This window comes from Struthio camelus, chromosome 2, assembly GCF_040807025.1.
Source record: "Struthio camelus isolate bStrCam1 chromosome 2, bStrCam1.hap1, whole genome shotgun sequence".
Taxonomy (NCBI): Eukaryota; Metazoa; Chordata; class Aves; order Struthioniformes; family Struthionidae; genus Struthio; species Struthio camelus.
In genome coordinates this window covers 152,244,553-152,257,656 of record NC_090943.1, presented here as the reverse complement: position 1 = coordinate 152,257,656, position 13,104 = coordinate 152,244,553, and the positions used below count along the sequence as shown (strand labels likewise).

Below are 13,104 nucleotides of genomic sequence, written 5' to 3'. Positions count from 1 at the left end.
AATGGACAAGCACTATATGTTACAGATTCTGGGACCTGAGCTTTGAATAATTTCCTGTATAAAAGTATTTCAGTGCCAGCTGCAGAGAACATGTTTATGTTGAGTGTATCTTTTAGAAGATACAAATTTCTTATAGTTTTTAATGTAGATGTACCTGTAGCCAGGACAACAATGGTCAACACAGTGCTTGTTGCTTTTAAAGAACAAGGACTCATGCAATGATATAGAATTAGCATGTTTACATTTTTTTTTTTTTTTAATAAATAGAGGACAGTAGATAGCTCTGTCCAGAAGTATCTCATGAAGTTTAGGAGGCAGAATGAAGAACAGCTTATTTGCTTATGTATAGCAAACGTTAATGACATTAGTTTTACTCCAGTGTTTGGGTTGCATTATACATGGGACACGACAGCCCTATTTATTGCTGAGTATATTATGACTGAAATATGTCATTAAGGATGTGGATGTGTAGAATTTTTTACAGAACAGTGAAACAAACTTCTTTCTAATTTTCTTTAAAAAAGATAATTGTAACAAAAATGAAGAAATAGATCAGCCAGTTTCACTTTTCTGTATGCATATGGTATATTCTCTTGCCATTTAAGTGCCCTTATATGCTTAATTCTTCCAATTAATCCTATTTCTTTATTTTAAATTTTCGTGATGAAAAATAATTGGAGAGCTGTCATCAGTCTGACACTTTGCATAAAAGAGCAACAACCCCATCCTTCATAAATACTTTAAGTAATATGATTATGGAGAAAAAGGCTTGGCAGCAAAACATCACAGGAAATAAATCTAGAGCCTGTTATGTCTACTGCATTTTAAATTCAAGAGAGTTGAAAAAAAGTTAGGTCTTGAGTATTTCATACAGATAATGTAAGAATAATTTTCTAATAGTTAATCTCCACATCTAGAGAGTTGTTATTCATTTCAGAGTGGTTCAAGCTGCCATGACAGTGAACTGCTAAGCTGCCCAGTCAGAAGGTGATTGCTTGAAATGGTATTTATTTGAAAAAAAACTCAGTAAAGGACAGTGGATCAGTTTCTTTGCAGCAGCTTGATAAGTCATACTGCTCTCCTACCACCATTTGTTTCAGATTTGGGATAATTTTTTCTTCCAGGCATCTCTTAGGAGCATACACAACTATTTGTAATCTGACTTGGCCAGACTTTGACCAGATGGACAATTGATTATAAGACCACTGGGGCATTTCTAGAGAGAATATTTTTCTCTGTTTTTAGGTTAAGAAGTGAGAATGCCCTGTGTGTGCCCTGCTGCTCTTACAAGAATACATTTATTAAACAGGATCAAAGATAAGACTTAGAGGGACGTATCTGTGGGTAACTTTACTTGAAGAGTATAAACAAACCAGAAAGACTCAAGCCAGAGTCAGACAAAGAACTGAAGAGAAGGCAAAGAAACTCATGTTCCCCAGCGCCCTGGCCAACTAGATTTTGGCTTAGGAAGTTTATAGGTTAATTTTCAAATGGTCTCTGGGAGAAATGTAGCACTATTAAGTTATGAAGAGACAGTCTACAGGGCTTCTATTACTTATCAGTTATAAGCTGGGAAGATTTTTGTGAGGGATTCCATTTAAAACTCTGACATTCAGTTGGAAATCCTCCAAATCAGGATTTATGGCTTAAGTTGATAACAGTATCTTGCCCACTTCAGGGAAATAGAGGTTATTATTTCCCTTCTGCAGCAGCTGGCATTTGTGTAATATCTTGAGGGAAAAGTCTGTGGAAATCTAACTCTGGGAAATGCTTCATCTTGCCTGAATGGTCCCCCAGTTCAGGGGATTTTCAAGGTACAGAGTAGCACACATTCAGGGAAGAAGTGGGGTCAGCGGAGGACTGTCACTGTTCTTTTCTCGGTAGAGGTTCGAGCAAAGACATCCATTTGATTACAGGGGTTCAGGGGTTTAAAATGCTTCTCTGGGAATTCTGTTCAGAAAGACCTTTTTAGAAGGGAGGAATCTTAAAACTGATTCAGGCTTCTAGCACAGTAAATACGTTGTTACAGTGTAATAAAATTTATTTTTTCCAAGATTTTCACAGATGTCTTCTGCAGGAAAGTCTAGAAAGAGCTGCAGTTACAGAAAATTAAGGTGTTTTGGATCTATTTATATCTGACTAATTTATAGACCTTGCCAAGGATGATTAATTCAGAAGAGATTTTGGTAAATTCTGCTTAACTCATTACAATTCTGTTTAACCCTTATCCCATAGGATTTTTATGAATGATACTACAGACTCTGTGCTTGGCACACAGTCCTCCTGTGGTTTTGTGGTCAACATAACAAGATGATGTAGAAAAGAAGATGCAGGAGCCTAAAACCTTCAGCCTTCATTGCTTTTCTATTCCCTTCTGAATTCATGGATTATAGTCTCCCCTTCTCCCTCGCCCACCAAAAAATCATATGTTCACATGTTACAGAAAGACTAATCTATTCTCAATATTACTGTAATTATTGCATTTTGGTAATTTCATCTATACTATCTATACTAGCTAAATCTATACTACCAAACAGTGTAACTTGGTAGAAACAATCAGTAGAGTGAAATGGTGCTGAAAGCCTGGCAATCACACAATATCCACCTGGGAGGTGTTATCTTTCAAACTGGGTCCAGTGCAATCCTTTGAACTGAACGTCCATCAGCAGCTTGAGTATATTAGCTGTACTCGTGGAGTGCTCATTCTGGTTTGGCTTTATCCTAAAGAAATCCAGTCATGCACTCCTAGAGTGCTCCCTGTGAAAAACCAAAATGCAGTGGGAGACAATCAGGAGATTCACCTCAGAAATGTATTTTTCTTGTGAAATAATATGCTAGTGTAGACACAGTATTTAGAGTAACAGGCTCCCAGATTAGATAGTCTGTCTCTGAAATGACTACATGGGTATGGGAAAGGAAGACCACAAAGTCACAAAATATATGGTGCTTGCATATAAGCATCACACTGCAGAAGAATAATGGCTTCTCAGCTTGTTAGCAGTGGCACCACTGACGCTCTCAAGTTCATTCAGTTTGAGGCCTCAAGCCACACAGACCATTAATTGCAAACCCTACTCAGACTGATGAGAAACACTGTAAGTCAATGTATATTTCAAACTTCCGCAGGTTTTAGGGTTCATGCATGCTCCAGGGCCAGCACAAGGTGTGTTTGCCATAGAATTAGGATGCAAAGGCCTGGCATCACTGCCAGCTGCATGTGAAGAAGTAGTCGTTTCTTTCTGTGTGAAATTGGGATGGTTGTCTGAGTAGTTACATTTAAAAAGCACTGGTCTCTTTTAGCTGCTTAAAGAATTTAACTCATACCTCTCTGACTTCTGGGAACAACCCCAAAGGAATGCCTTTAAGGAACACGGAGGTAGTCATTTTAGGGAGTTTTTAGAGTACAACAGTTGGTTTCTAGAAGAAGTAGCAATGATCAGGTAGACTGCATGGCTTACAGAATGGCAAAGAAAATGTATATTGGCTTTACATAAATTTGGTTATGGTAAAGAAATTGCCATGAGTGAGAAAAAGGAGGCAGAATTATGGCAAGGTGCAAACATTTAAAGCAATTTTTAAAATAGATGAATGGGAAAACAGAGGATTTGAGTTTTTCTGGTTTTCTCCAAATGATTTCCATTCCTGCTCTATTGGAACAGAGCGAGGGATAGCTTAAGCTGCCTCTGTATTAGGAGTGGGAGTTGAAGAATGCAGCCCACATCATATTCTAGGCTGTTTGGACTTTCAGTTAGAATAATATAATTTAAAATTGAGTTCGGAAATGTATTGCTGGTATACGTTCTCTTTTAAGATGGAGTGGAAAAGTGGCAGCTGTGAAAATATAGCTATGTGGGTAAAACACTACTCAGAGAAATACTACAAAAAGGTAGCTGGTTAAATCAAAATGCCCACTGAAATCTCTCTGGGATAGCAAGGAGAAGGAGTAAGAGGCAGGTTATGAGACCAATTTATTTTTCTCTTTTACTATGTCAGATTTTTCTCATTTTCCACAGATCTTCGTTCTTCCAGAGATGCTTAGAACAGGAAAAAGTCTTAAAGAAGGGATATTGGCTGGATGTGAGTCTCTCACTAACAATATTATTATGTTAGTCAGGTTGGACATTAGTATTATTAAACCTTCATTGTTTACTCTTGTCCCCTGTTGCTGTTCCTCCAGAAGAAAGACATTGGAACAGTAGTGCAGGATTAGGTTACAGTAGCCAGAATATCTTTTCCTGTTTAAGGAACATACCCAACTGATTTTGATGCTGCTCGCCTTCTTCATCATGTTTTCATAAAACAATTTTTATCTTCAATTTTCACTTCAGTGTTTTGGATAGAGAGCCTTGACAATCTTCCTACTTTCTCTTTTTTACCTTCTCTTCCTATCTCTCTCTCTCTCTGTCTCACACACAGAGAGAGAGTCACTCACTTACTCTTGTAGAATGTTCTGTAGCAGAGCATTTCACATTTTTGCAGTAAAGCAAAAAAATAAGATTTTAAATCCATATATTTTATGTACTTTGTACTTGTCTCTGAGTTTTCAATCTTTTTGGTTAATAATTTTTTTCTCTGCAACTTATAAGGCCTGAAATCTTTTGTTTTTTCTTTAATAATACTCTGTAAAAATCTCATGCAACCAGGAGGTCAGGCTTCCAAAAAACAGAAAGTACTGTGAGGGTAATCATAGCATTAGAAGAGTTGGCTAAGTTGCTTTTAGTTTAAACCTGCTCATATAGGATCAGCTCCACTTCTATGTTTCTAAAGTCTAGCACTGTACAAATTGTTCAGAAACCACAGCCAGTAGTGCTAAGGACTTTTCTGCACAGAGGAAGCCATTAGTATAGGAAGATTTGTCAAATCCAGGATGCATCACTGTAGAATCCTCATTCTTGCCATAAGCACAGAATCACAGAATGGCTGAGGTTGGAAGGGACCTCTGGAGATCATCTAGTCCAACCCCCTGCTCAAGCAGGGTCCTCTAGGGCACATTGTCCAGGATTCTGTCCAGGCAGGTTTTGAATATCTCCACGGAAAGAGATTCTGCAACTTCTCTGGGCAACCTGTGTCAGTGCTCAGTCACCCTCACAGTCGAGAAGTTTCTCCTCATGTTCAGGTGGAACTGCCTGTGCTTCAGTTTGCACCCTTTACCTTTCGTCCTGTGACTGGGCACCAATGAGAAGAGTCTGGCCCCATCCTCTTTACAATTTTGATTCTTCCTAACGTTCAGTCCTGAGTGTACATAAGTAGTTGTAGATTCAGAAATCCATCATGGGTCTACTTCCGCAGAGGTATCGTTAACTTCTCTTTGGGCAACAAGTAGTGCAACCAAGAGACTTTAAAACCCTGTAGATCCTCGGAGAGACGAGTTAGCTTGTGTCCACAAAGATTATCATGATCCTTCCATTCTCACAGCATAACATGTAATAATCACCTAACATAGTATGTACTTATCAGATAGAAGTGCAGATTAAGTCAAACGTTCTTCACAAATTCATTTATTCTGCTTTCAAATCCTATTCCTGCTGTCCTTGGAGTTCTTCAAAAACCTCACACTTTATAACCTCTCCAGGCTGAGTAGGAGAGCAGCTTCTTGTTATTTCCTGCCCCGCCCCCCCCCCCCCCCCCCAAAGGCCCATATGGCCACAGAGGAGCTGAGCTACCATCCTACTTTCAGAGCTTGGGAAGAGCTGCCTGAGCAAGTGGGCTCTTTCCTTCCACCTGACACTTGTTTCTATGCATGCAAACAGCAGCAGGAGGCTGAAGGGCAGGAAAGGAAGCACTATGTTCCTTGCAGATCACCAGCCTTACTGATTACTCAGCATCAGGAGGAGAAGCTCTGGAACAGTCAGCCAATCAAAAGGGATTTCCTGCCAAAATGCAATAAAATATATATTTTTCATTCTGTAGGCTGACTTTGAAAGATGTAATCTTTGGATCCTCTGTGGCCAGATATACATTCCCTGGCCATAATAATTGATCTCTAGCATCACCAATAGTTAGCATTATCTTTATTACAAAAAATAAAGAGAAGAAAAATGCTAGATGAAAGATTAATTTCTAGAGATAATGATATGAATAAATGCCAGGGACTAGGTAGTGTCAGTTAACTGTATTCCTGAGTCCAGGAAAAGGAAATTGCTGTAGCTTTACCATGCTTCAGAAAGTTAAAACTTTCCTCCCTTCCCCGGAATTCCCCGCCAGCTCTGTTGCCTTGTGCTGGCAAGTCTGACTTCTCTACGCTTCCCCTCACTTTCCAAACTGGTTGGGTCCTTGGCATACAAGGAAGCAGAAATTGTCAAATATGTTCTTCTACCACTAACTTTTTAGCCACTTTTTTAAAAAAATGTGGGCATTTTAAAAGAAACTGGTGTTTAATAAATCCTACATTATCTCATAGTGATAGTATCTTACTAACTACAGTTAATTACCATGCTATATAAGGAATAGAGTTATAAACCTTAACAATTGGTTCTGATGTTTATTACCAACATTAATGTTGGCAATCCTTACTTAAGGAACATTTAATGTTGTTCTTTCATATTCCCACACTATGAAAAAAGTCCCAAAAGTCCAATTGAATAGAAGTATCTTGATCAGCTTCTCAGTGATTAAGAGAAACACAGAAGAGACTTAGTTGTGGGAGAGAAAAAGTCAGTCTGCTCTGTGTAAAACAAATGCAAGGAATGTGAGGAATCAAATGTGAGGAATCTTGTTTCTTTGTTCTGTTGAATATATAGATTGAAGGGTTGCATGAAAACCTTATGTAAGTTAATATTTGTTTTCAGAGGGTATGGCTATTTTCGTTTATAGACAACAATGCTGGCAATTTTAACAATACATAGAAGTATGAGGACAAACATCATTGTTTGAAATGCGAAACACTGCATGAAGAAATGGGTAAAGACTAGTAGGAGGTAGAGCAGTTAATGGTTGAATAATCTGCCTTTCAGTTGACTCAGTGACATATATCCCATTGAAACGTAATTCTGAACACTTACAATGGGTGATTTTTTTTTTTCATATCCACCTTCTGCAAACCATTATTATGGTTAAAAGGCTCTTAAACGTTATCACCTGCTATATAATATGAAGAGCAGGTTCCCTTAAATAGCAGGAGCAAAGAATGACCTCATAGTTATTGCAGTAGAGCAGAAATTGAGAGATCTGAGTTACAAAGTTCCTGGGTTACTTCTGTTATATTAGTCAATCATTTGCCTGATTATCCTTGCCTCAGAGGGGTGTTCTGGAGCTATATCCATAAATATTTGAAAGATGCACACATAAGGTGGTTACAGAGTCATAAAAACGTCTAGAAAAATAAATATATAGGAAACCTATGGAAGGAGAGAATAAGATTTATTTCTGACATTACAAACTACACATCTTCATGACTTTTCAAGTAAAACTTTTTGAACAGATGCTCCGTGCAGGGAAGGATGGTTTAAAAATCAATGTGGTTGAAATAAAACAATCATTAAATAGGTACATCTTAAATCTTATCTAAGCCCCCATCTTGAGTTGGAAACTAAAAAAAATTTTAAAAAGTTATAAAATCAAGTAGCTCTTCCATATAAAGAAGGGAAGATCTTGTGAAGAAGTTGGGTTTGTTTTCCTAGCGTTAGCCTTGTCACTCACATGAAAAGTGAAGTTCTGAAAGGAATTAAAAGGCTTCACATCAGCGGGAGTGGAAGCAAGCTGATTAAACTTATTCAAGTTCTTGATAATCTTAAAAAAATACATTTTCTGGGAATAATAGCTCCATATTGACTGAGTGCCAGTGAAGAGTATAAAGGATGAGAAGACAAGGAATAGGATTGTTATTTAAAAGGCTCTTTGCATTGACAGGCTTTGTTCACTGAGCTGCAGCACATTATACCAAAATACTGTACTTGAGTAATATCTTGAAAAACAAATGGCATATTTAACCCTGGATTTTGAGATGCTAGGGAATAGATTTTGCAAAACAGTTGATAGCAGTTCAAAGGCAGGTTTCAGCTGTGAAAGTTCACTTTTAATTCTAAGATCCCTTCTCAGAGGCTTAAAACTCACTTGGTTATACTTCAGGCAGAGTAAACTGGTGCCTGGTTAGCAGAAATTAGCTGGGGCTTGACAGTGACATGATTTTGTTCCCCTCACAAAATTGATCGACTTTATTTCTAAATGCAAAGGGAGAAAGTGACTACCTTTTACATAGCAGTCCATGATCAAAGCTTTCATCTAGAAAGAAGAAATCTTAGCTCTAGACCTTCTCTGTTTGGGATGGGGTCAAATACATTTTACAGGAATTCTGTTGCTCTCACATTCAACAATGTTGTAATATAAACAGATGCTGAAACCAAAGTTGACCTCTCCTCCTATAAGGTTAGTGCTTAAATGCTAGGTTACAGCCAGGCTCTGTGTTGTGCTCCATCTTCTCAGTCTCCACAAGTTTTTACTTTCTTTTCTGTACAGGGACCCTGCTATTAGGAAAACTAAAAGATTTCATCCCCTATTTCTCTAGTTTAGATTTCACACGTGTAGTTAGGACACTCTACCGAAACATGAAAGATATGAATTTGAGGGTCTGAACTCCCTTAGTATGAGGAGATGAAGTTGAATAACTAGGCTAATGTATGAAAGGTGGAAACTATCACCAGCTTCTGCCCCTTTTGTTTGTTCGGCCAAACTTTTTGTGAAAAACTGAATGCTCCTTTAGTATCTAAATAGAACTGTAGACCATAATTTGTCTTTGGGAAAAAGTCAAGAGTGAAGTTCCTTTTGAGTATACCTTCCTTGTAGGTGTTTGGCACTCAGACATGCTGATTAAAATTCCCTTTTTCAAACTGAAGCTGGGCTTCCCACTTAGGATATAGATTTTCCGAGTCTGACAAATGCACCAAATTCTTGTGCACACTATAGCATGACACTTGCAGTTAATTTGAGACAGGTATACAATCTTTTATATATCCTCTGAATATTTTCCAAAGTGAAGAGAGACTGACATACCACTGAAAATGAACAGCGTAATCTCCTAAATGAGAGACTCTGTCTATACTGTGAGCCAGAGGTGCAATTGTAGCATAGACAGAAATATATGTGATAGTTTTAGTCCAGCTTTCTCAGTCAGGTAATACAAACAACAAAGCTATGCCAGCGTGGCTTTTAATAAATGTATCTGTGCATCTGGATGAAATATTTTGAGATACTTGTTGTTTTAGTAGAAGTAGGAAGACAAACCCCAGAAGACTGGGAATAGTTAGGCCAGGTTGTAGCTGGGGAAAGAGAGAAGGAGATGGAAGGAGGACAGATTTCAGAAAAGTAGTATGTATGTGGGGAGCTGAGAAGTGTTTAGAGAAAAGGGAAGGAGAGGGATGGGTTGGAAAGAATCATAAAGGAAAAGGACAGGAAGGGATCGTTAGCGCAAAAGGAGCTGTGATACAGAGAATGATAATGCAGATACCAGCTAGCAGGTGGAGGCTTGATATGACTCGCTAAATAGCGTAGCCAGCAACGGAGCTATTGAACAACCGTGCGTAAAACAAGTGAAGCGTTTATATAGCCACTCATTTATGGGAGCTAATATATATGCAAAGAAACTATAGCAATAGAATTCAGTAACACAGAGAACCTGTGATTAGGTGAATCAGACTTAGTTAAGTACATAAACAGATGCAAGGAATAAGTTCAAAAATGAATCCATTATGGAACAAACCTACAAAGCACAGAAAATTAATTACAGAGCAAGCTAATTATGCAGAGAATTAATCACAAAGTAAGCAAGTGAGAGAGAGAGGGCAAGCGAGGAGGTGGAGACGAGGCAATGAGTAGCCAGCAAAGAAGCCAAAAGTACCAGGTGTTGCTGAGTGATGCAAGTGGCCAAGTTTTAACCAAACAGGCTCCAATTTTGCTTCCTGCTGAGTTCTCGTCTGTGCTGGGAACATTATGCTGCCTCATGAAGTGCTAGCAGGAAGGGAGAAGGTGATGGCTAGTCTTGGCCATGCGAGGAGGAGGAGGGGTGAAGGTAGACCCTACTGAATCTGTTGGTTTGTGCTTCATGACTGTAGACATGTATCAATAGACTATGACTAGCGGCTTTTCTGGTCAATTTTATTCTGAGACACTCTACTTAGAAATCTCAGAAAGATTTTTCTCTGTGCAACTAGCGTTAACTCTTCCATTTAACTAGTCTCCCTTAACTAGTTTTGGTTGAGCCTTGGTGGTGTTGCTTATAGCACTTTCTGAATTTGTATGTATACTGCAAAATGCTGTCTGGTCTTTTGTCATTTGTTTCCTTAGAGATATTCTTGGTTTTCTTCTTCCAGCCATTGCTTCCATGGTTTTTAGGCCTGCTACAGAGCTCACTAAGTTCCACAATGTGAACTGCTTGAGATCAGTCTTGCTTTTCTGCCAACAGATAACAGGAGTCCCTATTCAGTTTGGATGGTGAAGATTTATGTATGAGGTGTGTGGAGGATTCACAGGTTTCACCTGAAGTGTGGTGCCTGGGTAAGTTTTGTGGATTGTGTAGCTAGGTATCTCTCTGGCTCATTAACACACACATGGAAAAGGAGAAACTGTCTTGTGGCTGTTTGAAAATGGGACTCCAAGCAACCTCCAGTAAACTATGGATTAAAAAATAAAAGTTAGATTTTAACTGTGGCATTATGTTGTCCTTCAATGTTTGGTGGGGTAGTTGCTTTTATGTCACCACTTATCTTATTTTACATTTTAGAAGTAAAAATTTGTAGTTCAAAACTCCAAAATATAGATCCATCAGTTATATTAATCTCTAAAGTTAAATTGGATTTTGGATGTCAACAGAAGAATTTTCTATAACCATACTTCTTTCTGTCATGGGATAGTATCTGTGATTTAATGTTGTTAAAAAGCCAGAGAACAAGTCAGATGTGTTTTTTCAGTGGGTGGCTTATTACTACACTAAATTCATGTCAGATTTTGTTTTTCATTGATTTAATGCTACAGCCATTTTATAACAAGATAATTACATTAAATGGACTTTGTTTAAAGTTTGGATATATCAGGAAAGGAATAGTGATACTACTTACACAAAGTGCCAGAAGGGATTATGCAAGTTTCCTTATGGTCTTTTTCCAGTGCTCCTCTTGCCTTAAATCATCTTTATCATAGAAAGCTGAAAGTTTCTCAGCCTGTCTTTGCTGCTGCAGCGAAGAGAGCTTTAATTGTTGTCCAAAAGGAAAGAGGTGAGGTGACAGAAAGAGAAAAGGGCTGGCCAAAAACCTAGACTCAGTGTTTTTACCAGTATGGGAGGATGGAAGGGGAAAGGCTTGTACCACTGTTGCCTTAAGGGAGGACAGAGAGGGCCTGGCCCAGCGGTAGTTGTTGCCTTATCCATCCTTAGCCTTCCATTTTGGTATCTGTTGCAGCTGTCACTCTGTTTTTTTCAGAACTCTGATATAAGCAAAATACGAGCGACTACTTAAAAAGAAGGGGGGGAGGGAGTTGGGGGGAACATGACAAAATAGCCATGGTCATGCTGCTGCTGTTTAGAGCAACCAGCTGCTTAGGCAATTAATGGGTTTGTGTTATCGCTCTGAGCTCTGTGTTCCCGTGTTCCAGTCCTGGATATCTTCTGAATGGTGATGACAAATAATTTTTAATTGCATTTCTGTTTGGAAGAAGATTTGAATGACTGCTCACTTTTCTCATGTTGAGGAAAAGATGTGAGTGTCAGATGGTTAAAATGTCTCCTCTTCTAAATTTCATACATCTATATCTCTATATATCTTTCGGGTATTTTATCTAACTATCTATATACACATACACAACCCTATATATATATAATCTCTATAAAAATATATATATATACACATACATGAAACATACTCAAAAGATACATAAAAATATATACAGTTTTCTTAAGCTAGTAAACATCTTTATTTTAAAGTTAGTTTTCCAAGATGAAATCAAGCTTACAGTAAAAGGAAATAGCTTTTGTTAGAGTAGCCAATAAAAGTGGACAAGCTGATGAAGGGATTGTGTGCTTGCAAGCTTATTTCTTTTATTATTGTTGGACAGTGCTGGTATTGCTGTAACAAATTATTGGTTTGGGGTCAGTGGGAATTCAGAGTTCTTAATTTCTTTCAGAAATAAAATATAAGATCAGCACCTGGCAGAGCATAGCATTTGGAAGAGGAATGATTTTACTTACAGCCCTAAATCCCATACATATATTTTGTCCAGACAATCTTTGAGCTCTCTTAAGTGGCTTATTACTAACCTTGTTGTTTTGGTGCTGGTCCTCCATTCTTACCAGCCTCAGCTTTCTGTGGCCCATCTTTACTTTTCTTTTCACCCTTAAGGAAATAAGCAGAAATATTAGAAACTGCAGACTCTTACTGTTGAGACTATGAATGAGCTGGTGCTTGCAGTATCTGCACAGGAATTTAAACACCCAAGTTCACATATACTCTGCATTTCTCATGGGTATTCTCTGTGTTCTCGGACAAGAATTTCCAGCTAGGTTCACAAACAGGCTTAAATACTGAAATTAGAGTGTTGTCTTCAGATCTACTGCACATCCTTAGTTAGCCTAGAGTTATGCTGCTGCATTCTCCCAGAACCTCCTTCATATCGTCAAGGCTGGCTTGTTCAGGGTGGCCACTCACGAGCCCAGTCTGCACCCTCACATTAGTCTCTTGCTTAAATTTTTTACAGGGCCAATAGACCAGCCACTGACTAGGTGACCAATTTAATCTTCACAAAACACAGACAATGTCAGGTTTTTCTGCAAAAGTTTCACTGCTTCCTTCATGCATGGATGTAGACTGATGAACCAATCCATCACGTGCAGCATGCGCTTTGGTCTTCCTCGGCTTGGACAGAGTGTCCTGAGGAGGAAGGAGTGATAAGGACAGGGGAAGTCTTACGCGTACATGGTGCTATGTGACAGCATAGTGCCTAGTCAAACCCATGAGCATTTGTTATCATAGGCAAAATGGATCTGTCTGATGTTTATCATGCTGATTAATAAAGGGAGATAACAGATACAACAGGCCTATGGAAATCATGAGATTTCAGGGCTTCTCCTTTTTTCTCCATTTGCAGACTCATCTTTCTATTTTTTGAATCACTGAGATTAAT

The 13,104-nt window shown here is 38.4% G+C and overlaps 1 protein-coding gene across 1 annotated transcript in view; it reads right to left on the bottom strand.

Moving 5' to 3' along the window:
* The window catches only part of CNGB3 (cyclic nucleotide gated channel subunit beta 3), a 75,872-nt gene that overhangs the window by 60,487 nt on the left and 2,281 nt on the right, over positions 1–13,104 (bottom strand). The window contains exon 2 of the mRNA XM_068933109.1: positions 12,242–12,317. Coding sequence (XP_068789210.1) covers positions 12,242–12,317 — 76 coding nt within the window. The remainder of the gene's footprint in view (positions 1–12,241; positions 12,318–13,104) is intronic.